We start from the raw sequence: 27221 nt of genomic DNA, 5'->3' as shown, positions 1-27221 counted from the left end.
GTCAGTCTTCACTCGGCCCGCCTACGTCCACACGCGCGCCTCCTCTTTGCCCATATATGGGTTAGCCCGGAACTAGGAGGAGTCAGGCCCCGGCAAGATGGCGCCGGGTGAAACGCCCACTACGAGCCTCATTTTCACTCTTCAGAAACCAACGGGTGACGTCACGGACACTACGTCCATCTATATACAGTCTATGTCAGAAACCAACGGGTGACGTCACGGACACTACGTCCATCTGTATACAGTCTATGTCAGAAACCAACGGGTGACGTCACGGACACTACGTCCATCTGTATACAGTCTGTGCTCCAGCTCACAGACTGTATATAAAGATGGCTACATGCTACCTGTGACTGCTAACCGGCCAGCGCTGCGGTGTTGTTGCTCCGGGATGGTCGCGGTCTAACATCGAACCGAACAGAGGTAAGTTACCCTGAAACTTTACAACAACAAAACCTATTGATTTATTTATTATCATAATCATACCACATATACTTACAGGCCTCAAGTGGTTTTTGATGTTATTGAGGTAATTTACTGTTTATTAACACGTCTGATGAAGTTTGAAGCAAGTTAACTAGCTTTAGTAAAGAGTTGTGTTTTGTCATTTGATTGTAATTTTAATAAGTTAATATTAATAAGCTGCATGTGATACAGACTTGTATAACCGCCATTACTATTACAATCTTTATATACAGTCTATGATTACAACCTCTTTTTTAGCCTGTTATGAATTCACAGTGAATTAGACTCAGTGCAGATGTGTAATTATATGACAGTTTAGATGTGATTATAATCTCCACACACCACTGTTGTAAACAGTACTCATATTTATTATATATTGATCTGTTTTAACACTGTGAGAAGTTGAGGGACTTGAGGTGGACTGTTATCAACAGCACTGTGAGAGATTAAGAACTCACTCAAGTAAGAACTCACCACAGTGCAGTTCCTCAACCCACCACTAGGTTCAGCTTTCATTCATTGACCAAGTGAAAACTGTGGTGATAGTGTTCTGATGTTTTTCCTTAAAATGATAAATAAGTAGAACTTCACCGACTACACAAGTCATTTCCAAACACATGAAATAACAGAAGAAGAAAACTGGAGCTGTGACCATTAACACTTTCTTCTGATGTTGTGAATCTGTTGTTGTGTTGATGTCTTCAGTTCAGCAGCATCTATTGTCCTCGTGTCCTGGAGACGGATCCTCACATGTGACTCTGAGCTTCAGTTAGTGTCTCTGGTAGTTTGACTGTTGTTGAGTGAAGGACAGAGGACGCTGCTGCTTGTTGACATCGATGAGACAAATGCATCAATTGACTTACAGGAGGAAGTAAATGAATTTACAAATACATCCAGTTAAAATGAAACTTAGACTGACTGAGCCTGACGGACATTCTGAACAAAGAGGCTGAAGTCAGAATCAACAGGCTGCTGCGATAAAGTCATAGGTTAGCATGTCGTCTGAAACATGACAGATAAAGTCATAGGTTAGCATGTCGTCTGAAACATGACAAATAAAGTCATAGGTTAGCATGTCGTCTGAAACATGACAAATAAAGTCATAGGTTAGCATGTCGTCTGAAACATGACAAATAAAGTCATAGGTTAGCGTGTTGTTCTGGAAACGACTAGAATTTTACATCTGCTTATAAAGATTTTATGTTTAAAAAAAAAAAGTTGTATTTATTTTATTTTATTTATTATGTATTCTTATATCTAAATAATAAATAAATATAAATGTTTCTTTTTTCAGATTAAGAGAAACACTAAAATCTTTTCTAGGTTGTTTCTGATCAAATAAAAATATCGAGGTAGAAAAGGCAAAACAAGTGAAGACAGTTTCCGGACCACACACACGACAAACACTTTTTTTTTTCTCCTTTTAATTTAAAACAAAATTGAATCTTTACATATTTTCTTTTAAATGTACAATCAAACAATCAATGTAATCAAACATAAAATTCTTCATAATAATGCACAACTCTATCGACACTAGCCATAAATTAAAAAAAAGGAAAAAACATTGAGATCAGTATGAAATACAATGTTAGGCAACACCACTGGCTAACGAAGAGTCGACCCACAGCAGGACACTGCACAGACGAACACAGGATGAATCCCACCTTCCTCACACACACACAGTCAAGGTGTCGCTTCACTTCCCTTCATCGCTTGATTCTAAAGGGTCACAACATGCTCTGAGGACAAAGTGGGGACGATGAGTGTGAGCAGCAGGTGTTTGTTCAGCTTTTCAGAATAAAAGACAAGTGTGAAGAGCCTGGAAAAGGTCGATGTAACAAGACTGAGCCAGACCTGCTGAGATCAAAGGCAGCGAGCGGAGCGCAGCCGCGGTTCTCTTTGATCTTCGTGGTCCTGAAACGACTGACGGGAAACTACAAGAAGAAAAAGTCTTTAAAGTATCGTTGACGGTTCGTCACTGTAAGAAGAGTAGTGAGGTCGGACATCAGGGAAAAAAAGTGACGAAGATCATTTTCATTTTTCTGTTTCACAGTCAGAGACGCAGTCACGGGGATTTTCTAAACTTTGCACATTGAGAATAAATTTGAAATTTTATAGCAAAAAGTACAAATAAAAAAAGGAGAGCTGTTTGTACATCTTGCATGTTGAGAACAAAGTCTAAATGTTTTTTTCATGACCATAGAATCAAGGTGCATTTACTCACTGACTCATGATGTTTCCAGAGTTTAATGAACAATGATCAACAGATCGTTGAAAACTCACAACTCATTCGTAAACTCTGATGAGTCACGCACTAAAAACATCGGCTCGTATTTACTCCACGCGTGTTTCTGATGGAAACAGGCGTCAGGTTAATAAACGGAACATGAAAATAAAATGTTTAAAATCACTTTGAAACCTAAATTTATCGACTTCTTGTGTCCAATTAGTTTTAATGCTTTTAAACACAATGTTCTCGTTTTGTTCACTGATCTGACGCCTGAAGTTTCTTTGTGACTCAAGTGTTAAATTCTATTTCAGTGAATGTGAAGTGGACAAGGTGTAAAACAGATTAAACTTTTTCCATAGTTTGTATTAAACTGGGATTTTGTGTTGTAAAGTATTATTTAAGTTTCCAAAGATTGAGTGTAACACAGCGTCTGTGTGGGCTTTTATTTTGACGAGATGATAATATCAACATTTCCTGTTTCTAGCTAAATGAAAAAAGACAAGAAGACTCCATGTTTCAACTGATCCACTTAAACGGAGCATGTGTCCAGTTCGGTTTTGTTTTGAAGACATAAAAAGTTCATCGATTGCAGCAGCAGATCAAAAGGTTCAAAGTCGCAGCGAGACTAAATAGTTTGAGATGAAAAAAGGAAATCTGATTTTATTTTCTGTAACAGAGTGGAACTCTCCCCGAACACTTTATCAACACACCTTCACTTTGAATGAATGGACGACACACACACACACACACACACTCACTCACTCACTCACTCACACACTCACTCACTTTTTTCCCTCTGAATGGGAACATTTTAGTTTTTAAAGACTCTCTCTCTCTACTCGCTCGTTAAAGCCTCAATCTTAATTAGACCCAACGTCCTTTCAGTTACCACGGTAACCCGGCTGGAATGTAGTGGACACAAACGCACACATTCTGACGCACACATTAAATTCACAGGTAAACATCTTCTGGGGGACAGACAGGTCTGTGGTGGGACAGGGAGGGGTGGGGGTGGGGGGCGAGGGCAGTTTTTGAAGCCTGGGGGTTTTCAAGGTCCCTCATCGCGTCCCCTGATCGGCGGTTCATTCTGACCTTTGACCCCCTTGCCAGGCAACGCCCACCACGGCCTCAGCAGAGACAGGACAGGGGTGAGGCACGTGAAGAGTGAAGCTGTCAACTTTACACGTGTGTGTGTGTGGAGAGAGAGCATGCATGTTTGATGTATGTGCAGATGTGTTTTTGTGTAAGTGTGTAAAAAGTGCATTCCTTGTGTGTGTGTGTGTGTGTGTGTGTGTGTGTGTGTGTGTGTGTGTGTGTGTGTGTGTGTGTGTCCCGTGACCTCCTCGTGTCCTCAGCAGCCACAACGATAACGAGTCTTTTTCTTTTTCTCTCCCTCTCGTGCCGCTCAGTTAAAGTTTGTGTTCAGTCAGTCAGTGAAGTTCAGGGGTAAAAAAAAAAGATCCTAATGTCAGAGACTGGAGTCGTCCAGGAGACGCACCTCCTCCTCCTCCTCCTCCTCCTCCTCCTTGCTGTCGTCCTGGAAGGAGCAGATCAGTTGAACATAATGGACTCGGGATCTTGGTTTGCCATTTGCGCCATGTGACGAAGGATATCTTTTTTTGTGATGATACCAAGCAGCCGCCTGCAGGGGGAGCAGAGGAGACAGGAAACAGATCAGTGAGGACACGTCGGTGGTTTTTGATGAGACAGAAAAAACAACGTCATGTTTTTGTCGGCACAAGACGAGGACGTGGTTTGATTCCATTCTGGTTTATTGGATATAAATCAATAAAATCGTAAAATATCTGATGCCGACAAAAACATGAGTCCCTGAGGAAGCAAAAGTCAGCGGGAGGAGAGGAAGCCGTGAGTAACCAGAGGGGAAATAAGAGAAGCAGGTCAGAAACAGCTGCTGTCATTTCAGACACTGCCCCCTGCTGGTTTAATGTTGTCAGTCCAAAAGAGAGGCTGGTGAGAAGAAGGAAAAACTGGATCCTACAGGGGAGAAACACGGAGAACAGGAAGTGGTGAGAAGTTAAAACCTCAGGGGAAAAGAGGGAGAAGAGGAGGAGACACGCCCCCGTCACACCCGTCTGAAGACGTGTCGCTTTAAGCTCAAACACGTGAAATGATTCAAGGCAACAAGACGACCTGAACTTGCTTCTGTATTTTGATCTCTTTCTATTTCAAAAGACTAAAATACCATTTATTTCAAATTTCTCATTTGACTGTCAAGCTCTGGCATCAATTTAAATCGATTAAAAAAGCTCTTATATTATTTTTCTTTTAACTCATGTTATAGTTGCAGTGAAAGTAATAAATAATTAATTTAAAGCTGTCTTGTCTGGAACATTTGGATTATTCCATTTCATTGATCAACAGATTTTAATGTTGATTAAACATTTTACTCATTTGTCAGCTGAAGTTGTGAAGAGCCCAACATTGTGTTTACAGTGTAGCTCCAGCAGAGAGCGCTGTCACACGACAGCAGGTTTATATTGTGAACAGTTTGAGACTCGTGGGACGGAACGCCTTCCTCTTCTTCTCCAAGTTTAAAGTAACTAAACCTAAAAGACTTAACGAACAAACTGCTTCTAACGAGTTTCTAAATAATCAGTCATGATTGATGCAGGAGCACACGTCAGACTCAGAGGTATCTTTGTATACATATATATATATTTATATATATTTATATATATATATCTTTTTAAACATTACACAGTTGTGGTTGTTGTGCTCTTGAGTTGAGTTCAGGTGGAGAGAAACATCTGAAGGTTAAAAAGCTGGAGGAAGTTGTCCGTCAGTTAGAAGCAGATCTGGGTCCAAACACTTCAACGTGCTTTGTTTTAACACTGTCAGGTTCGTGTGTTTCTAATTAAACATTCATCTCAGAGTGAACTCTGCAGAGGCAAATCAAAATGCACCAGGAGCAGAATCGAGCAGAAACCAACATTTGAACCCAGGTCTGAGCGAGAGAAGCAGATCTGACGTCGCTGAGATTAGAGCTAAAGCTCCCGAGCAGCAGGAGGCATGAAACACTGGTGAGACGTCTCAAGGATCAGACTCAGGTTTCGGGTACAGATCAGAGAGTGTTAGAGAGGAAGGGCTGACGGCAGCGTTCCCTGTAAGTCAGCAGCGTCAAGTTTAAATGTTTTTTATTCTGGAATTTAGTGGCTTTAAATGCATCTGAAGTTAAAAACACATTTCAACACAGGATAAAGCTCCGAGAAATAATGGACGCTGAAGACACAAAGAACATAAGTGGAGAATGTTCAGATCACATCATGTGATGATGCTTTGATCAACACGCTGCTCGTTAATATTCAAGCTTTAACTGCAGCTGAAGATTTCCTGCATTTCCCAGAATGACTCAGCAAACATCATGAATTCACTGCACCTCAGCTACATAGGTTCTAAACAGTCGTTCCTTTTCCCTTTTTGTTCCAACATAAACCTGTAAACTTTTCTAGAACTCGTACACCGCTGACTTCAAGGAAACGTGCAGGTCAGGTCACAGGATTAGTTTCTTCATCAGGGTCATATCACAACACGCCAACTGGCTAAGTCACGACTAGCACCAACAACAACGTCACCACAGCGCTCGCTACCGCTACAGAATGAGGGGGAACATGGGAATAAAATCACTACACATGAAAAACAACCGTGGCCGTGAAGCGGCTAGCTACTCGCCAAGTGGTTGTTAAGGCGACGGGTCACATGTCGTCAATCTGCGGAGACCCAGGGCGGAAAGGTGGCGTCGAGAGAGGGAGGGGTTTAAAAAACAAAAAGCAGACGTTAATGAAAACAGAAACTGAGGGCGGGAGAATATTTTTAAAAATGTGGTGAAAAAGGAAAACGTGAAACAAACAGATGACAAACAGAATTCTACACTTCTAAGCTTTAAAGTCACGAAACATGAGACAGAAGAGTACGAGCACGATGAGGCTGACACACAACTGAGCAGAGCTACCGTACGAGTGTGCGATTTAACACAGGTGCACTCTGGGAATCTACTGAGAGCTTTTCAGACATGTCCAACACTTCACGCTTCATCCATCCCTTTACCTAAAGGTCGACTAAAGGTCACACGGACACTGTGGGAACAAATGAGGGTCAACGAGGTTTCGAGCTTTTGAAATGATCTTGAGAAATAATATTTTTCAATTCTGATCATCTCACGTCCTCATAATCACGCCGGCTCATGTTTGAGCTCATACAAGACGACTGATTATATTTCTAAAGCAGCAGTGGTCACGACGCTGTGTTTGAGTGAGTTTAACAGGAAGTGAATGAAGGAGGAGAACTGTCAGTGTTTATCACATTTAATAAAGATTTAAATGAATCTAATGAAGACATGTCTGAGGCTCTGCGCTCGTAATGACGGTTCCACAAAGGTCCAACGTTACAGGACCCACACAACTCAGCTTCTCTACCAGCGATGAAGACGGAGGTCAGAGGGCGTCTAACTAAACGGTTCTAAGATGGACGACTTCAGCAGAATCCACACCCGCCCACAGACACAGTGCCGACAGCAGGAAAGAAAGAAACTGTCGACGGCCTTTCACACCACGTTTCATGCATCCCTCCGAAGAGGCGGAGCCTAAGAGACAGATGCGGAAGTGGGAAGGGGGTCACATGTGGAAAGGGGTGGGGCTAGTCACCAGGGGCTCCACGTGCTGCTTGAGCTCCTCCAGATGTTCTAATATATTCTTCTTTGTGATGATGCCCAACACAATCCTGAAACACACAGCTGTTACTGGTGAACTGACCAACAACAACAACAACCAATGAACACAGAGAGAAAACAGACAGAACAGGATGCAACTGGAAATATTAAACACAACGTGATACAAAACCTGCTGGAAATTGATTTGACGTATATCACGGATATGAACATAAATAAAAATTATATCAAATGAAATGTAAAATGCTGAATCACTGTTCGTGAACGAGTCTGGTGATGTTCTATATTGTTCTGACTTTAACCTCAAACCAACAACAACCGGCTGATCTTACTCAAAGTCCCTGAAATCTGAAGTTGTTTCCACACATTCTGCTGATGTAAATACTCACTGAGAATTGATTAACAAAAGAAATACGTTTTGGAAAATGACTGAGCCTCAAAAAAATAAACTCATATATCTGTGACCTGTTTATTCTTCAGTAGGAACAAAGATCATTAAGGAATAAAGTTCAAAAATAATTATGGAAGTAAAACTCATTAAAAACGTAAAGTAAAATTTCAGGAAAATATAAAATACCACCAGTCTCGTCCTTCAAGGTTTAAAAAAGTTCAACATAGAGATAAATAAATATAAACGAAGATAAGTGATCAGTAAACTGAGGAATGAATCCTGTAATTCCTTCATGACACCAGCAGGTGGCTCCCGGATATTTGTCATTTCTAATAAACGTTTGACTCCGAGCCTAAATCCAGATGTTCTCCTGCCTGACTTTAGTCCCCCAGCATGAAACCAGTGTAGTTGCAGTTAGTTTGAGCAGCTCAGTCTCTTCCACTGAGGAGACGTCTGTTATCGCTCAGGAGGAGGGACAAAGGAAGATCAGCGGTTAGGCCATGCAGGGTCAATCCAGGGATCTGAGCCCATGCAACACCGGGCAGTGTGTACATGGTGCTTGTCCACTGCAGACGGATGAGTGGACTTCTTCCAGCTCATCCTCTACTCTCTGTCTCCTACTTACCCGTTGTGAGTGACCAGGCACTGGCGCAGGCCCAGCTTCCTGAAGATGTCCACCACGATCTCCATGGGCGTGTGGTCGGTGACGGTGAAGGGGCTCATGTCCAGGATGGAGCGCAGCTTGAGGGGCCGCGGGCTGTCGGCCGGCAGGGTGGGTGCGTGTTGAGTGAAGTACACCCGGGAGTTTAACACGATGCCCTCCTGCTTACGACGGGCGTTTTCTGACGAGAGAGGAACAGAGATCAGGAAACGAGAAACTCTTTATAAACAAAGAACCAATCATCTGCACACTGGGAGGAAGTTGAGTTTCAGAGTTTTGCTTTAGAAACTTAGCACAATGTAACTCTTACAGAGCAACAGCGCCCCCTGCAGCCACCCGTGGCAATTAAGTGGCTTTTAAAGGGATAAGGGAACTGGACACTGGAAATTACCCATGATCCTCTGCTTCCTGACCCAGAAGAGCTGCTGTAACAACTCCTTCATTGAAACCATGCAGTGTTACCTATAGCGATGGTGATGTCCCTCCGCAGAGCAAAGCCCACCAGCCTCTGGGACTCCTTGGACACTATCACAGGGAAACCGTTATAACTGGTTTCGTTGATGATGCCTTGCAGCTCCTCCACAGTCAGGTCGTCCTGCGTCAGCACCGCTAACGGCGCCTCGCTGCGTCGTGGCCTCATCACCTCCCTGGCCAGCGTGGTGTGCGTGAATTCCTCCTTGGCGTCCAGGAAGGGATATCCGTTCAGACGGATGTGAGCCTCGTAGATTCCCTCGCGGCCAAATGCGTCACCCACCCATTTGCTGGTCATGACGGCAGCCATGAGTGGGACGATGTACTCCAACCCGCCCGTCAGCTCGAAGACGATGACCACCAGGGAGACGGTCATTCGAGTCACACCCCCTGCACATTCAACAGATGATGATCAGCTTGTGATCTTTGACTTGGACTTTCACCAGCGCTGTGTGTGAACCTGCTGACTCACCCAGACACGCTGCGGCCCCCACCATGGCGTACAGCCCTGGGGTGATGCAGTCAGCTCCCACCTCGCACCACTCTTTGAACAGGAACCAGTCGTGGTGGTAATACGCCAGCTGCTCCACTGCAATGCCAACGATTCTGCCTGCTATCGCCCCGATGGCCATGCTGGGGATGAACAAGCCCGACGGAACCTGACCAGAGAGAGGAGCTCGTGTTAGTGATGAAGACACGTCGGTAAAACATCTGCCCTCTTTGAAAAAAAGAACATCCAGGCATCACCTTGAGACCAAATGTGAATATGGTCATGATGATTTTAAAGATGAGCGCCAGGCAGAGCTGCCACATGGCGGCGTAGACGCCAGGCCCCGCCGGCCGGTTGGGGTTGTCGCTGAAGGCTTTGCTGCCGTTCATCTGGCTGCGGTACTGACACAGCTGGGAGGACTCCAGAGGGCCGCAGTCAGTGAACAACTCCTTTATCAGCTCGCTGGTGTTCTGACGCGTGTAAGGGTTCGGGAAGGCGACCACAGCTGTGATGACGACCACAAGGATCACCTCCAACACCGGGTACTTTCCTGAAGAGAGACAACACGTCAGGCTGTGGGAGACTCTCACCGGGACCTCAAATCAAATAGTGTTCATTCAGGAAATTACTCTGAGATCTGAGACGTAACACTGCTGATCATGCAGATGTGTTTTATTCTCATATTTAAAAGCCTCACATCATAGGGTTAACCAAACATCCCCGTTGTTTTAACGTTTTCACGCAGTGCGGACATACGTCAGCAGAACCACACATTTGTTTTGGGTCATTTTTCACCAGCTGATCGGTGACAGCAGCTTGTTGAGGGGTTTATACCTCAATGCGAATGTGAACAGAATGGGTTTTAATGCCTGGACTCAAACCACAGCTGCTTTCTGTTGATAATACTTCAAACTCAATGTTCCATTTCTTAATCGTACTTTTTATTCATAAACATTTTAAATAGAGTAAAACACAGTGAACAAAACACTCAACCTCTGTTTGACCTGAAACTATGGCTGTTCACTGAGTCATTCTATATATTCTATATATGTCCTCCTCTCAATGATCTGGTCATAAACATCTTTTCCCCTTCACATATATCTCCCAACCTGAATCCTGGATCAAGACTAACTTACCGAAGCGCGTTGACTTGCGCCGCCGGCACCAGCCGATGTTGGCTCTGATGAAGAAAGCTCCCCAGAGACCTCCGAACACTCCCAGCAGGATGAAAGGGATGAGCTCAAACAGGTACCAGGGCGTGTGGTACTCCACATAGAACAGCACCAGACGGCTGTTACCAAAGGGGTTGATGGAGCGCAGGACGAAGGCTGCCACCAGGGCGGCGAAGAAGGAGCGCCACAGCGTCTTTAGAGGGAAGTAGTAGCTCACCTGGGGGGGGGGGGGGGGGATCAGGAGTGAGAACCTTCCTCCATCGTACTGACACTTTCTCTCAGCATTATGTTGAGATTATAGAGCATGAACAATAAGCGAGGGAGTAATTTGCGGACTTGTGACTGTACCTCCTCTAAGCTGAAGAGAACTCCTCCTATCGGGGCTCCAAAAGCCACAGACACTCCGGCGGCCGACGCAGCAGAGAGAACCTGAGAGGACGAAACAAACACACCTCACTCGAAGGGATTCTCGAACAACACTCAGAAACAGTCACGACAGCAGAACACAAACAAATGAAAGACATCGTCGATCTCACCTCTCGTTTCTTGGCCTCGTTCTTGCTGTACTTGGGGAAGAGGTAGGAAAAGATGTTCCCACAGCAGCAGGCCACGTGCACCAGGGGCCCCTCTTTCCCCAGGCTGAGGCCGGACGCCACAGCCAGCACCAGAGTGATGGTCTTGATCATCAGGGTCCACTTGCCCAGGTAGCCCCGGATGATAAACCCACTCAGGATGGTTTTAATCTGCGGAGAGAGAGAGGAAGGTGCGCCAGATTAAAATCAAGACTGTGGTTTCATTATCCGTCTTCAATCTACATCAGTAACTTGCAACTAATTTAAATCAGTAGACAAAGGTCTGATTATCATCAAATATCAATAAAATGTCAGAAAATAAAGAATGAAATGTCCCAGTGAGCCGAGCTGAAGGTAACGTCTTCGTGGTGCTTGGTTTATTCGACCAAATATTCAAAATACTGTGATTTAGAAAAGAAAAAGTGCACCTGTGCTCGTTGAATACTTTTTAGTAAAATACTCAAAATAACTCAGTCAAACAACAACAGGAATGTGTTGTAGTAAACTGACTCTGTTTTATTTTATCTGCATCTTCTGGGTTCATGTTCCCATCGTGAAAAAAGGAAAAGGTTCAGCTCAGATCCCCTAAAATTCACAGAGTGGTCAAATCTGACACATTCACTATTTCTAAACAAGCTCAACAAGCTTCACTGTTATGTTAACTAATATTTCAAATGATGGTTCATCTCTAATGAGGTGTTCAAAACTTCACTTGCTATTTGAAATGTCTCGTTTGCAGACAGCGGGCGGTCGGTGACACATTCCAGCCGTACTTTTGTGAAAGCTCCACTTTGACGCTCACCTCAGGGATCCCAGAGCCGCAGGCGTACGGAGCGAACACCTTCACCAGACAGACGGCCAGGAAAGCGAAGGACAGAGCCCAGTAGATGTACATGAAGTAGTTCATGATGTACGAGCCGGGACCCTGCACAGAGACGAGGGGGGGGGGGGGGGGTGAACTAATAAACACCTTGAGAGTCACAGGCAGCAAATATCTACAGAATGAAGCCAGAGCTCTGTTAGATTATCAGATTGAAATGATCAACGTTGCCATGGTAACTGAAGAGCCCCTCCAGCGCCTGCGTCTACCTCGGCCTGCCCCAGTATTAGCTCAGCCCAGCTCTTCCACTGGGGACACTTGTCCCGCTCAGCGAAGGTGGTCTCATTGGACGTCCAGCAGCACTGCTCGTGGTTGAACCACATGGCGCTCAGACACACGCCCTCCTTCAGGTCGTTCAACCAATCAGCAGCAATATCAATAAGGCCAGCCAAAGCACCTGGCAAGAGGAGGAAGAGGACGAGGAAGGAAAGGAGGGGGCGAAGAAGTGAAGGCAGGGAGGACGGAGAAAGAGAAGAAAAGAGAAAGGTGTTTGTGGAAAGTGAGTTTGCCTCTTGTGCTCCTAGATTAACGTGAGCGTGATGAAACTGAACCTGAGACAAAAGCAAATGTTTTATCTTTTCAAATAGAAATCTAGTTTTTTACAGCAGCGTTACTTTGACTGTGCACAGAGTGGTTGGTTGTGATAAAACATGAAGACGAGAGAAAGAGTGTGAGCTGCCTGAGGCCAAGCATGTGAGAGTCCCCAGCAGAGGACGCAGCAGCTGTGTGAGTGTGCACAGTATTTGTGAACGTGCGCTACCTGAGGCCAGGCCGGTGAGCGTCACCACCAGCCACCCGGACCAGGCATCGTACAGGCTCTTTGTGAACTCCCATGCTGACTCCTTCTTCTTACTGTTGATCTGAAAAGAACAGAAGGAAAACCACACGATGGATGAATCATTTTACAGGTCATAAGAGATGGAAGTGGAGCCACAGTGTTTTTACCTCCCTCACGTCTTATGTAACAGTTAAACTTTAGCGGGTCGTCCTGTGGGTTTTGAATGTGGATTCGAAACGAGGGGAGTCAGAGTTAGAGCGTCAAACTTCATTCATTGGAAACCTACAGATATTCAGTAATCGACTCTTGTGGCAGGATTTAAATTTAGTGCTTCGATAAAACTTTGTTTAATGAGCTTCCTGCGCGGCCGACAGGGCCCGGCTGTTAAAACAATGTTTGAGAATGTGAACATTATTTGAATACTGTGTCTCAGAACCAGCAGCATGGCACTGAAACACCGTGGGGAAGCTGTGCAGGATAACTGAGTCAATATTTGGACAAAGGCTTGAACAGGGAGAGGTGAATCAGTGACGTCACTCATCTGTACAACTACATTTCTACACAGACGGAGGTGAAGAGTGAACTTCAATCTTTCTGATGAAGACAGTGACATGATTTAAAGGCAGAAAATTTAAATATCTGATGTTAAATTCTTCTACCTTGGATTTTCTGCTGATTATTTTTGTATGCTGAGCTATTTTTACCCACCGTTAAGCCACCGAGGCTAAAACTGCTGACCCAGTTATTTTTTGGTGTGTGATCCAAACAAACTGTTGCTGCTGCAGAAAATGTGTGACACACTTCCTGTGCAGCAGACAAGGTTTGTTGTTTCTGTCTCACAGCTTCAGGAAGTAGAGACGGACGAGTGTCAATTTGAACATCTAGTTATAAAACACACATGTATACACGTGTGTTAAGATGTGAAACAGTGGAAAGTAGGTCTCAGTTGTTTATTCTTCCAATTTGAACAATTTATTTCATCAGAAACAAAACTGTCGAGGACATAATGACCACAGTTAGAAACCCTCTGCCTTTGAGGGGCCCTCACCTTCCTGTGTCTCTCACGGTCCTTGCACTTCTCTCGCACCCAGTCGATGGTGTGGAAGTCGTCGTAGGTCCCCACACCGGGAATCGGCTCCTCTAGGAAGTCCAGCAGGTGAGTGGAGCTGCTGGCGGCTCCGCCCCCGTTAGACATGGCGTAGTTAGACCCTGAGAAGCAGAAACATTTAATTAAATGAGAAACTATATACTAAATCAAACAAACAGAACGCACACTGCAATACAAGCATGTTAGTTGTTACTATGTGGATTCTAAGAAATATACTCACAAAATACCATTATACACAAACTTATCTGCTTATTTTACTACTTGTGTTTCCGTCTCTGCAACACGGATCGACAAGAGATGAACAAATATCTTTACTATGTTAAAACTAAAGAATCTTTAAAGAGATCCACCACCACACTGCCTGCAGCTGGCGGTACATCAGAGCTACAACCGAGGCTCATCAGAAACACTGCAGAGCACCACGTTCACCGGGAGAAACACCGTCTGAAACACAGCGAGAACACCCAGCAGAGCCTGAACTCATCTGGAACAAAAACAACTTAGCAGAGCCTTACGTGAACCACTGAGGCGTTTGAATAGTAAGCTGAGCTGCAGCACCTGGAGGGAAACAGTCACACCTACACCAGCGCACATAAAGTGATGTAAGCACCTTGACAGGACAGATTCTCCCTGCTGGTGAGACGCTGATGTGTGGGTGGACGTGTGCATACGCAGACACTCTTACATTTCAAACTCTACACCTCCAGCAGTTTTCACTAAATGCTCCCTCAGTGCAAACTTGATATTTTGCTTCTGAAAACTCAATTTAACCACGTTTGATTCATTTAACAGATAGATGCCTTGTTGTGATTTATTCCTGGAATCCCAACTTGGACGTCTGACATTCTCATTAGCTCTGATAATATCTGCGAGCTGCAGTCTGTGGGACAATACGATTTTCTAGAGAGTCAATAACCACGTAGTTAGTCCAGCAATGACTTCAACGTGACTGCAGTCACAGGAAATATTAACCAATGAATAAACAATACAATGCAAACATTGTGCAATGCCCTTTCGAAGAATGTCTTGATATTATAAATAGATCGGTACAATGATCATTTGTTACGTCTGATCTGTTCTGGCTGAACGCACAGAGACAACATGAGAAGGGAGAGCAACACACACTCAGTCTCACACACACACAAACACAGTCACGCAGCCCGAAGGGTCGTTTCTCTGATTCATCTAGAAAACATCAAACAACAGACATGGCTGTCATTTGTGCATGATGGGAAAATACAACACGATGGATTTCAATACTTAAGTCGTGGTTCTCAGTATTAAAGTGAAATTTCACCAATCTAAAAAACAATGTCACATTTGATCCATGGACTGGAGATAAAGATGGACAAGACGTCTCAGCGATCACTTCGGGTCTATACAGTAGAACAGCAGGGGGCGCTCAACCGATCATGAGTCAGTCTCACAGCTGCGGATGTGTCATGTCCTCCATCTTTATCTGCAGTCTGCGTTTTGAACCCATCCTCCAACAGATGAAACTGTCAGAAAAGCTGAGGAGTCCGAGCTTCCAAGTTGTGATGAGCCAAATATCTGCAGCACAAAGAGGGCACTGTGTGTGTGTGTGTGTGTGTGTTAGACAAAAGGACACAGCAACAGTTAAAGCTCCTGTAAATGTGTTTTATTATCACATCAAATAGTGAATCCATTACATTAAAAACATATTTATTCTTTAGTCTTTTAACACATTGCCGTGTGTGGCCCTTTAACGGCAGGACAACATGTTGACCGTACAGTACGTGTGCAATCTTTCAAACGCGGTTAGGAAACACGTAATTCAATACATTTAATGAAAGTGTGTAACTGTAACAGAGTGAGATCTGTCTTTCTGTTTTGTGTGATCTATAACGACATGAAACAAAAACCTCAGCATCATTTTCACTCGACGTCTCTCACGCTGCTGAAGATACAAAGTGTGAACGACACTAGTGTAAATACTACGCCCAGAAAACCTCGTGTTGTCGCCTCCCGAACATTAAACAACAAACTACTCCACAATTCATATTTCCCTTCAAGGCTTTCATCTCCTGAGCACAACTACGACTGGGACGTTGTCAGAGTGATCAAACAATGCCTCATTCATGGTTCAGCACTAACATGGTTTTAACTTGGGCCATAAACTGCATCATAAACTGGGATCCACACAGCTGCACCCAAGTAATAACCATGTTATTGTGATGTAGTAAATGTGCTACACAACTCAAAGCACCAGGAACTTCATCCACAACAGGATCAACTAGAGGCTGCGTTCGAATCGAATCATGTTTATCTCAGTTTAGAACAGCACGATGTGGTCCATCAGTCTGTGAAGCTCCGATCAGTCCGCTGACGTTTGAAGGGATGTGGGAGAGAAGTTGAAAACTTTTGAGGGAATTTCTTTCAAGTGCAGCTTTTATCCTTCAGGGTCCAGTTTGGAAAAATCCAATAGGTGGATCCTTCTTGGGCAAACCTATCCTCATTGCACATCTGTTACGAAGCTAACGAGCCAGCTGCAAGATTGACTGAGCCGCAGTAAGTGTCTCAGCACTGGTCAGAGTGGGACAAGCTGCTGAAGCAAGTAAAACATCCTCTGTAGACCAGAGCGTCTCATTCAGCCTCCGTGGACTTTCAGGATTTTCAATCTTTGAAACCTGGCCAAGCTGCACGTGAATTTACAGTAGCAGCAGAAATGCAAACGACAAACGCCAGCAAAAGATACGGTGGAAAGATTTGAATGAGAACAAAGTGATATGAAGATTTGCACCTGAAAGACTTAGTGCAGGTGAAAACGTTCATCACTGAGAACCAACAGAACGATAACACTGTACCTGCTGCTCCGACTCACAGCTCACGACAGGGTACAAATACGCTGTAATAAGAAAACAGAGGCTGTGACCGCTGAGTCCTGATGATGCTACTAGCAACCATCAGCTGAGGCAGAAGCACAGAGCCGAGCGGTGGCGACGCCTCCGAAAACAGAAACCGAAGGGGAGTGCGTGCGAACACGTCGCCGGCATCACACTAATGGTTCATCAGGCACACGGACAAAAGACGCACAAACACACAAATAACACTTTCCTTTCTTTCTCACAGGCGCATGTGGAACAAACAGAGTTAGCCTTCCTGTGAGAGAGGACGGGACTGCTGATGGCTGCAAACTAAAACCCCGACAACCACCTCTGCATTCCTGTGTAACAGTCCTTCTCTACCACTCCTGTGTAAATCAGATCAAGGAGGTTTAGAGGCAGCAGCCTGGGACGCTGCAGGTCAGCGGGGCTATAGGGTTAGTCTGCTCAGCGATCATGTGACCAGCACCACGTCCTTGTAGCCTGTAGAGCCGTGTTGTTGACCGACGGCAGCCTGCTGTCCACACTGGAGGACTCCCTGCAGTCACACCAACGTCTGAGGACTCAAAGACCTATTCAGAACCGCTCTCCCCTGCATGTTTACAGATGACGTGCTAGTTCTGTTAGTTGAGACAAGGCAACGGTGTCAAAAGGTAAATGACCTTGATAGTACAAACACTAAGGCTAATTTATTCTGCCTTTATGTACGAGAAGAGAAGACAGCCCCCCCCAGAATGTCCAGTGGTACTGCTCCAATTTGTCAGTTTTATCTGTAGGTTTTCAGAAGACGTGCACATGGTCCAGTCAACCAGTCAAATAAAAATAAATGGGTTAAGTTACCGAATAGGTGGAGAGAGATGGACCGATGAGAAAATGTGACCATCTAGACATCAGAAGAAACAGAGGACCACACGTTGTAATGAAGACGAGGACACTTTGTCTGCGAGAGATGTAGGGACGTCTGTGGGCTGAAGCTGTTGAACAAAGTAGATGTAGGCAGCGGTGGATGTGTCCAAAACTCACCAGGGACCTTTTGTCTCTGCTCACTCACCGTAGAAAATGTAACTACGCACGACCGAGAGCAACACTCCCTGAAGGCCACAAGGAGAAGACAAACAAGGATACAGTGCAAGAACGCAAAGGCCTGCAGACCCTGATCTGTGTGACATGAAGGGATCTGACCAACAGGTGTCCTCGCACCGCAGGAAGGTGTCTTTGATAACAGTGTTGATCCACGTCTGTGGCCTGTGCATGTGTTTCTATGGGGGACATTAAAATGGACGCCCAGGACAGTCTCTCTAGATGCTGCTGCTTTAAGGCCCAGACACCAGCCTTCACACTGCATCAGCCCTTTCTTTATCTCCATCTGTGGCTGCACACACACTGCTGGTGAATCATCGACAGAGCGGCGACATCAGCTGCACTGTGAACTGTTTTTACCGGCAGCGTTGTCATTAGTAATGGCAGCCTCTAATCCATACCGGCTCTGTGGATTCTAAGCCTCGCCGAAGGCAGAGGACGCAGTGTTTGCTCAACGTGCATCTTGTCTGACTACGCTTACATGCACGCTCTGTACAACAGGGCGTCAGAGGGCCTCTGTCATCAGGAGGGAATGTGCATAAAGGAGCAGCGATGTGTGGCGTACCTTTTCTAGGGATCTCCTGCAGGGGGATGGTGTCCCCTCCCCCATCGTAGGGCAAATAGGGGTCGGCTGCTGCGTCCTGCTCCTCCATGTTGATAGCTCAGATGAGGCTAAGCTAAGCTTCACTACGCACTGCTCGCTGTGTGTGTGTGTCGGTCGCTGCTGCCATGTTTACCAGAGGAAGACAAGTGGGTCTGTGTGAGAGAGAGAGAGCGAGAGAGAGAGAGAGAGAGTGCGCATGTGTGTGAACAGAAGAATGTGAGTGCACAGTCCTCTCGCTCTCCCTCCCCCTCCCTCCCTTTTCTTTCTCCCTCTACTGCAGCAGCTGACAGCTCGAGCTGATGATGTCATCACACACACACACACACAGAAAGACGATCACACCAGGCTGGTCAGTCCTGCCTGTTCGGTTGCTAGGGGAGATCTGAGCCCTGCCTGTACGGGAGAGACCATGTGCCGGGTCACGGGGGTGTGTGCCATGTATGCGTCTGAATGCTGAGACTTTAACGTACAGCTGAAGAATATTGGACGTCTCTTAGGTGGTAACAAACATGTCAATATTTAAGAACGGACAGGTGAGTGAAAGAGGCCTTCACCCTCATGAGGCCTTTCCTCAACAGAGGTGGAGGTCGACCACACAACTAGAATACTGTCTGTTCATGAAAGTAATTGCTGTTCTTAATCACCTCAGTTGAAGTAAATTCCTCACCAGGTCAAGTGTTCATGATACAGAGGCTCCAGAAAAATATCTTCCCATTTCTCAGCTTGTGTACATAACAAGAGTTAGAGGTAGTTCTGATCTGACGATTTAAAGCCTCTCAGCAATGCATCTCTCTCTGAATTCCTCTTCCCCACAAACAGATTTTAATTATTGGCTAATTATTCAATTACAAACAATGAAATGATCCTGAGCCAGAGTACAGGATCTGAATGAGCAGCCCACAAAATGTCTTCAGCAGCAACTGAAAGTTGAGCTACTGGAATCGACACAGAGAGAGAAAACATCTGATCTGAGCATTTGTAGTTTCAGCCCTAAACTAAGAAGGACAAACCTCTGTGCGATAGTATATTACTCAACTGTGAGAAAGCTTTGTAATTACACAAATAAGGAATAAGTGTGTGTCAATCTGATCTGCAAATTTTGGCTGTTTTTGAATAAATCCAACTGCAACTGCTGCAAAGAGAAAACGAACTGCAATGATACAAAAAGAGTCAGAAACAAGAATTAGGCAACAGCCCTCATGTGGAGAGGAAATGAAACAGGAACATGTGAGATGTCTCCTGGACGACTTGTATCTTCAGACATCATGCCCACCGCACCAGTGTGAGCCGGTTTCACAGGTTACATCCAAGAGGAGTCTCACAGTGGCTGCGTTTCAAGACAGGTGATGTTTCGTAAACTTGGTCTAATTATGTGTTGTTATATGAAACACAGAATTCATGTGCTTCCACATCACTTGCAGTTCCCAGGCGACAACAATGGGGCCTTGACATTTCTCCCACTGTACTTCAGCCCTTACTCCAATAGTCAGAAACAGACCCCCATGACCCCTTACCTTTCAGCAGGGCTCCTGTTGCTAGGCAATAGCACAGGTGTTGTCAGCCATAGTTGGTTGCCAGCGTCCTCAACAAGTCCTGTCACCACATTAACTCAGCAAAACCAAAATACGAGTTTGAGCAGGAAAGTCAAGAGTTAAACGAAACCAGAGGAAATCCACCTTAGTTCAAACGCTTCCACAGCAACTTCTCCATTTCTCTCTTTTACTTCGTCTGAGTCGACAAAAAGTTTCAGCAAATATCTCCATACGACTGGAGTGAGCCAGCTCGCTGCTCACACTGCACACTAGGCAGGGAGGACGGCCTTTACAACCTTCTGTGCCCACCCCTCACTATCATGTATAAATAGCACAGGGAGGCAGAGACAGGCAGAACGCCTCCTTCAAGGGAGCACCTTCATTCAGAGATTTCACCAAACACCAGCTCACAGCGGCCAAACTGGTTTGTGGGAATTACAAATATAGGCTGACGAGACTGAAAGGTGAAGTCCTGAAAAACTAGATTACAACAAGTCACAAATATTTTAAAAACAAGACTGATCAGTCGGCAGCCTTTGTTGAGACCTGGTTATGTATTTGATGGGATGAATGGAAGCATGGACCTTTCTACGGTTTGAGTTACTCCGCTGCCTCCGTCTGTGCTTCACTGCCCAGAGGTCCAGTTTCAGAGGAAAGAATAAGATAATCACCAGGCACTGAAATGTAAGACAACCCCTCTCTAACACACAGTCATTAACTCGATTAAAGCAACACAACAGAACTTTTTACATTAAAACAGCAGCTTGATTTAAATCACCTAATCTCTCAGGCACGCTCCAGAACTGATCACCACATGTGGCTGCAGGGGGCGCTGCATCGTGTTGCTTTAATTTGAAAGGACAAAGTAGAAAGCCTATAAAAATAATAAGATAAGATGAATGTAGTGACTCATTTCAGAGCTTTTATCTCGGGAACACAGGAACCTTTTCACAGCCCGCCGCTCTGACTGAGTCTGATCAGCTGTGAGTCAAAGCCACAGACTTTGGGAAAGGAAAGTGGAAACAGCACGTTACTCCAACGAGGAGGAGCAAACAGGATGCAGCCGACGTGACGTTGATGACAGCAGACAGCCAGTGTCACTGAGCTGGTGAATGAGTGCGTAACAGGTGACTGCACTGGAAGCACAGGTGTAGCAATGGTAGAGTAACATGGCAGACACACGAGGAGAAGCATGGTAGAGATCTCATTCACACAAGAGTACGCCACACCCCCCAGTCTTTACTTGCTACATGACAAGACAAACACAAGGAGGCGCTTGTCCAAAGGTAGTGAAGCCACAATGTGACCAGCAGGACACAGGAAGCAAGAACATTAAAGAGGTGATCAGGTCGAGATGTAATCGGATGAACAGGAGAAAATAAAGGACGCGGGAGCAGCAGAAGCTCAAAGACGACAAAGCCAAAGGTTGAAGGGTCAAATCAAACTGTCCGAGCCTGACACGTGGTTACAAATGTAATAATGTTTTCTCTGCCACTACTTCAATTCAATTAATTACTTCATTAATACATTTATGAAATTCCAAATGCATTTGTAAAATACACTTTTTCTTATATTTTCAACCACCCAGATTTTAAGAGGAAGGTTTTTTGTTATGTATTTAAACTTTAATCTGATTGTTGTCTTTGATTACCAAAGAATTACGACATAGACTTCCATCAAACTTGCTGAGAGGATGTGGTATGAATCCAGACAAAGGGATCCAGGAATATTTCAATCACTTATTTTTTTTTACATGTGAAATAGAGAATTTTGGGATGTTTTCAAATTCTCTGGAATAATTCATTGATATTGATGAAATAAATTAGGGACATTAGAGGACAAATATCTGAGTGTGTTGAATTTGTTCAGCTTGATTCTGTTGGTTTTATTAGTTTCTAACAGTTTGTGAGGCTCGGCAGGTCAGACAGGGAGCAGGACGATCATCTTGAGCGGATGCTGGGCGTCAGAGGGGCGTGACAAGACGTCATGTAGAGCAGCTGACGGGTGCGGAGGGAAGAAGGAGGGGCAGATGGCAGAGCGACTGAGTCACATGACAGATACGCTTGATGAATCTCCACATCAGCGAGGAAGGTGATTCACAACCTGAGCAAAATGAAACCTCAGCTTCGTCAGGCCAACCAAGAACCCGAGTTGAGAGCCCATTTAAATGTGTAGAGGCCGCAAGAGACAGACCAGTGCATGATGGGAATCTTGGTGAGACTTCAAGGAAAGACCATATATGACTGGAGAGTGGGGGCCAGGGTTCATCAAGCCTGGATTATGGAGGGGGAAGCTCAAGAGATCCAGATAAGTGACCAATCAAACTTCTAGGTGAGGTATCCTGTACTCCCTACCTGGGGAGGCAGCGTCTCCATCCAGCAGGTTGTCGTCTTCGGTGGTGTGGAAGTCCATGAGGACGCCGGCTCCATCCAGCAGCTCCTCGTCGCTGCTGGCGCTGGCGATGCTGTTGTAGCTGTTCCTGCAGTAGCCTCTGTGGTACAGCTGCTCCGACTCCATTTAGCAACAAGCCGGTGCCCTGGATGATAAGGAGGGAGGAGGGGAGTGGTGGAGACATACACACCGTCTTGTGAGGAAGGTTTTAGTCGACAGAGTGAAACACATCTATGAATAGATTAGTAGGGTTAGTTGTTAACGTGCAGAGTTTCTCTAAGGTAAAGAGCAAAGACAGACGGACACAGAGCAGCTGTGATGGATGAGACTGAAGTTCTACAAACGCAAAACACACTTCATCATTTACAAGATGAACATCGTGCTGGAAACTAATGACTGAGACTTTTCACGTTTTCTGACCTTATAAAGGAAGTGAGCTGTACGATACTTTTCTTATGGACTCCTATAGAAACAGTGTGAACTACATTTCTCAAACTTGAGAGGTAACAGACTCAAGTTTGAGACAGGACGTCCATTAGACTGATTAATGTGGACAGTCAGGGATAAAAATCATGGACGTCTATGATGACAACAGTGCTGGACCACAGACAGAAGACCATCAACACCTGCTCTCCAACCTCACCCCCTTGTGGGGAAGCAGGAAACTACACCAGAATCTGTAGCTCAAACCAGACTCCGAAAAGAAAAAGAAGAACAGCAGGTGTCGGCTCCTTCGATTTGTTGTTCTAAAGAGAAATGGACCTTTTATCCAAAGAGCACAGAAAGTGAGGAGGGAGTGTTTCAGGTAATAAAGAGAATAAAGAGAATAAAGAACAGTTTTTGAAGGGAAGTATTTTCTGGTGCAGATTTGTAAAGTGCTGAAAATGAAAAAGCATCGACTGCATTAATATTTTATTCCCAGCTAACACAACGGCCATGAGCTTTTCACACAGCGTGTCCACAGAGACTCACAGTCTCAGTCAAAGCCTTGTACTTCAGATGTTGTGTTGCAGTGAGAGTCGTTCACTTCAACCAGATGAGTTCAGACACAGTGTGATGACAGTAAAACTACAGACTGGCCAAAGACAAAAGGCCTGCGAGCACAGACAGACACTGACCCAGAGTAATCCTCCCCCGGCACAAACTGCATAATGTGAAGCAAAGAGAAACTTTCCCTGCAGCAACAATCCCACCGATTCACCACGAGACAGGACTTCCCTTTGAGCTATATCAAATCAGCGCAGGCAGGAAATTCAATTCAGCTCATGGACTCGGAGAACTTTTACATGTGATGTAACCGATTCATGCACTTTGATCTCGATTTGACCACAATCTCACTTCACGCCCCAATAAAATCTAAATGATTGTGATTAATACTGGCACTGTTTCCTGGAGACGATTCCCTGGATTCATCTGGAGCTCGTGTGTGAAAACAGCTGGATTCATGTTAACAGGACTCATTGGAGGGAGAATTAAAATGCATGTTAAGGTTTGTGATCTTTTCAGACTGAGTCTGTTAACAACACTTGTCTTTCTTCTTCCTCTGATGTCTGTGATTACGACACGCTGCAGCACACTCGTTCATTTTCTCCTCATTGTTTGCATCAGAAATTATGCAGAGGAGATTAGCATTTGTTTATTACTGAGGAGTTTTTACGGCAAACTGCAAAATGAAATCCATTTTGCAGTTTGAGGACGTGGATAAGCCGAGGCGAGGCAGGAGTGTGCTGCGATAACGGCGAGGGAACACAATGTTGCAGGGCTCTGCTGATGTTACACAACTAGTTGTGTGGCAAGGAGCCTTATCTTCCTCCGGCTGGTCACCATGGAGGTGTTGCCCAGGCGACCGTTGCTGGGATGTGATTCAGCGTTTTACCCCCCCTTCAACCGACGGGCTCACACGCATCCTTCAAACAGCTCAATACATTTGTGACATCCGTGGTACAACAGGAAGCACAAACACCGTAACACAGTGTCACTAACAAACTGCTGAGGCCGAGTGCTCCTGTACTAACGACCGTGTGGAATCAAACGGCAAAAAACTTTACATGTCATTAACTAATGAAGCTTATTATCACTCACCGGAGTTTTTCATCAAATCCATGTTAGAACAGTTAGAAAGTCAATTCATAAAACCAATTATTTATTGTTCAATCTGGTTTTCAATAAAGTTCTATTTTTAATTTTCAGCGAAACTCTACTTTTGAGAAATTATACAAGAAATGAAGTAATGATGAATGATTTATCGATAAATCTTGAAAACAGGTAAATGAACAGTAACATAATAAGAACATGTGCTGTGTGTCAGGATGAGAACCTGGATCTCACGTTACAGCGTCAGTCAGTGTGCTGCCGTCTCACAGGGACAGACGGGTCTGACCGAAGACAACTTTTACTTTTCAAAATCAAAGCTGAGGAATGAATTATACGTGTTCTATGTGCTGCGGAGAAGTGAAAGAAACACAGCCATTAGACATCCTTCAAAGTGTGTGTGTGTGTGTGTGTGTGTCTTGTCAGTGTTCTGTTTCATCCATACACACCAACACCAGTCTGGGAACATTCTTTTACCTAGAAAAATAATGAATATCCATGACTACAAGTTAATAACAGATGCAGTTCAGTGACGGCACAATGTAACGTGACCTTCTACGTGCAGATGAACAGACTGGGTCATGTGTGAGAGACAAACACTTGAATGAGATGTCTCGACTGAGTGAAACTCTGAAGGTCCTGGCTAACAGACCGGAATCAAATACCCCAGACAAACATAACACAATCAGGGCGCTGGTTACACCGATGATGAGAGCAAATTAAATAAGGGAGGCTGCGATGCCTTTGGTTTGACCCGTCTCTAAACACTGGGCGGAAAAACTGACCTCTGGTCAAAAAGCTCCTCATGCTTCATAAATGTACAAATGCAAACCTGAACAGAGGGAAATGAACGAGAGTTTGTTTTTCCAGAGTAAGTGATGAGGACATCTTGTTTTTGTTAGTTACTGTGACTTTGTGGAGGGAACGAGATAAATAGTAAAGTGGATAAACAGTTTCACATGATCACAGCCACTGCAGGAGCACTGGACTTTATTCATTTCCCCCCCACTGATGTGATTGATTTAATACCATCGCTCGTCAGTGGAATGCAGAGACATGTGCATTAGTTTAAATTGAAAGTGAAAATATAAAACACAGCGTCACGGCTCGGTCTACACAAGTGTCCCTTGTCCTCAATGTCTCCGACGTGTTGTCTGCCAGCGCTAAGACGATCAGTCAATCAACAACTCTAGGACTGTTCATTTATTAAGTCCTTCACGCAGCAAACACAGAATCTGCTCACTCTCACTTTGCTTTTCTACATTTCTTCATCTGTAGTGAACACTGGATATTTACTTTGACCAAATTAACTCCTGACCTTTTAGACACAGAACTACGAAGCACAGATTCCTCACTAATGAAAAGAGTCTGTTTCATTTAAAGATGGAAACTTTAGCATTAATATCAGAGCTGAGCCTCACTGAGCCTCACTGAGCCTCACTCACTGACCCTGTGTCAGCACAACACTTTGTTTTGAATCCATTAATACATGATTTCACTTTTTGTAACATGATAACAACACTGTGATCATTTGGTCACTAATAATAATAATACTATACAATAAACACATGCTAACATGCTAACTCTCTCACAGCAGCTCGTCATTCAGCTTCTTCTTCTTCGAACCTCATTAAATGAGCAAAGTGTTTCTTCTTCTTCTGACAGACATGATGCAGCTTCAGGCCTGGATCCACGGAGCGTCCCAAACACGAGCTAACTCAGGCTAACACAAGCTAACTCAGGCTAACACGAGCTAACTCAGGCTAACACGAGCTAACTCAGGCTAACACAAGCCAACTCCAGCTAACACAAGCTAACCCAGGCTAACACAAGCTAATACAAGTTAACTCAGGCTAACACAAGCTAACTCCAGCTACCTCAAGCTAACTCAGGCTAACACGACCTAACTCCAGCTAACACAAGCTAACTCTAGCTACCTCAAGCTAACATAGGCTAACCCAGGCTAACACAAGCTAAGTCACCACACAGGGCTACAAGCTAGCTAGCAGCGCTGCACGGTAGAGGGAGAGGAGAGTTTGACAGCGATAGATGGATGATTAGATATAAAGATAATTATGTGCATATCTGTATACATATATATATATATTTATGTACATATACATATATATATATATATATACAGATATATATACAGATCTGCAGAGAGATATTTGTGTAAATATCCAGATGGCGGGTGATGGATGGAGAACAGACTCATTCTCTCTGAAGAGTTAACAGCAGCAGCCACGAACCTTCCTGACGCATCGATCCGAACATTCATCTTTCTGCTGAACTGAGGATCTACTTCCTGCAACACAGGGGACTGGACGCTCTCCTCCTCATCCTCATCCTCCTCATCATCATCCTCATCACGGTGTGCTCTGTTTTCAGACCCATTCCTGTGGCAGTGACGAGCACTTCCTGTGTCCCTCCTCCTCCTCTCCTCCTCCCCCTCTCCTCCTCTCCTCTCCTCTCCTCCTCTCTTCTCCTCCTCTCCTCTGATAGCAAATCAAACATGGAGGAAACGTCTCATTAATGATTCTCCTCTCATCAAACCTCTGGACTCTGTTCATCCTGGAAGACATTTGGTTTTGAGCAGTTAAAGAGAAATCCACTAAAACTACCAAACACCAGAGAGCTCAACGTTCTAGATGGTTTCTCATTGTGCACATTTATCAATGAAGTTTTTATATATATAGATACTGTGTATAGATACAGTATTTTCTGTTCCGAGAGCAGTACATCTACTTGTTTCTCCATTCTCAATAAGCATCTGCT

The 27221-nt window shown here is 44.6% G+C and overlaps 1 protein-coding gene and 2 long non-coding RNA genes across 12 annotated transcripts; 2 read left to right on the top strand and 1 right to left on the bottom strand.

Annotated features, from left to right (window-relative positions):
• The first annotated feature begins 53 nt into the window (after window positions 1-53).
• LOC138406603 (uncharacterized) lies at window positions 54-2413 on the top strand. The gene is made up of 2 exons (XR_011240005.1): window positions 54-423; window positions 1171-2413. It is a non-coding gene; the product is annotated as an uncharacterized lncRNA (long non-coding RNA).
• Window positions 2414-3975: 1562 nt separating this feature from the next.
• On the bottom strand, window positions 3976-26866 carry clcn3 (chloride channel 3). 10 transcript variants are annotated; one of them, XM_069519167.1, is made up of 16 exons: window positions 26696-26863; window positions 22316-22497; window positions 13843-14003; window positions 12777-12876; window positions 12226-12413; window positions 11939-12061; window positions 11101-11307; window positions 10913-10993; window positions 10529-10781; window positions 9650-9942; window positions 9375-9561; window positions 8894-9292; window positions 8396-8612; window positions 7357-7432; window positions 6386-6423; window positions 4117-4337 (listed from the first exon to the last, which is right to left on the bottom strand). In XM_069519167.1, the coding sequence occupies exons 2-15, from the start codon at window positions 22476-22478 to the stop codon at window positions 6409-6411; spliced, it is 2463 nt and encodes an 820-aa protein (XP_069375268.1). In that variant the 5' UTR covers window positions 22479-22497; window positions 26696-26863; the 3' UTR covers window positions 4117-4337; window positions 6386-6408. The 10 variants fall into 10 exon arrangements, with proteins under 10 accessions (XP_069375263.1, XP_069375265.1, XP_069375264.1 ...); XM_069519162.1 differs by lacking the exon at window positions 6386-6423 and having other exon boundaries at window positions 3976-4337; window positions 26696-26866; XM_069519164.1 differs by lacking the exons at window positions 6386-6423; window positions 26696-26863 and adding an exon at window positions 18391-18581 and having other exon boundaries at window positions 3976-4337; window positions 22316-22430.
• Window positions 18588-22066, top strand: LOC138406602 (uncharacterized). The gene is made up of 2 exons (XR_011240004.1): window positions 18588-18962; window positions 20902-22066. It is a non-coding gene; the product is annotated as an uncharacterized lncRNA (long non-coding RNA).
• Window positions 26867-27221: the final 355 nt, after the last annotated feature.

Source organism: Paralichthys olivaceus, chromosome 22 (genome assembly GCF_024713975.1).
Source record: "Paralichthys olivaceus isolate ysfri-2021 chromosome 22, ASM2471397v2, whole genome shotgun sequence".
In the NCBI taxonomy this organism is placed as follows: domain Eukaryota; kingdom Metazoa; phylum Chordata; class Actinopteri; order Pleuronectiformes; family Paralichthyidae; genus Paralichthys; species Paralichthys olivaceus.
The sequence above is the reverse complement of the archived record's forward strand: the minus strand, read 5'-3'. Positions and strand labels throughout refer to the sequence as shown.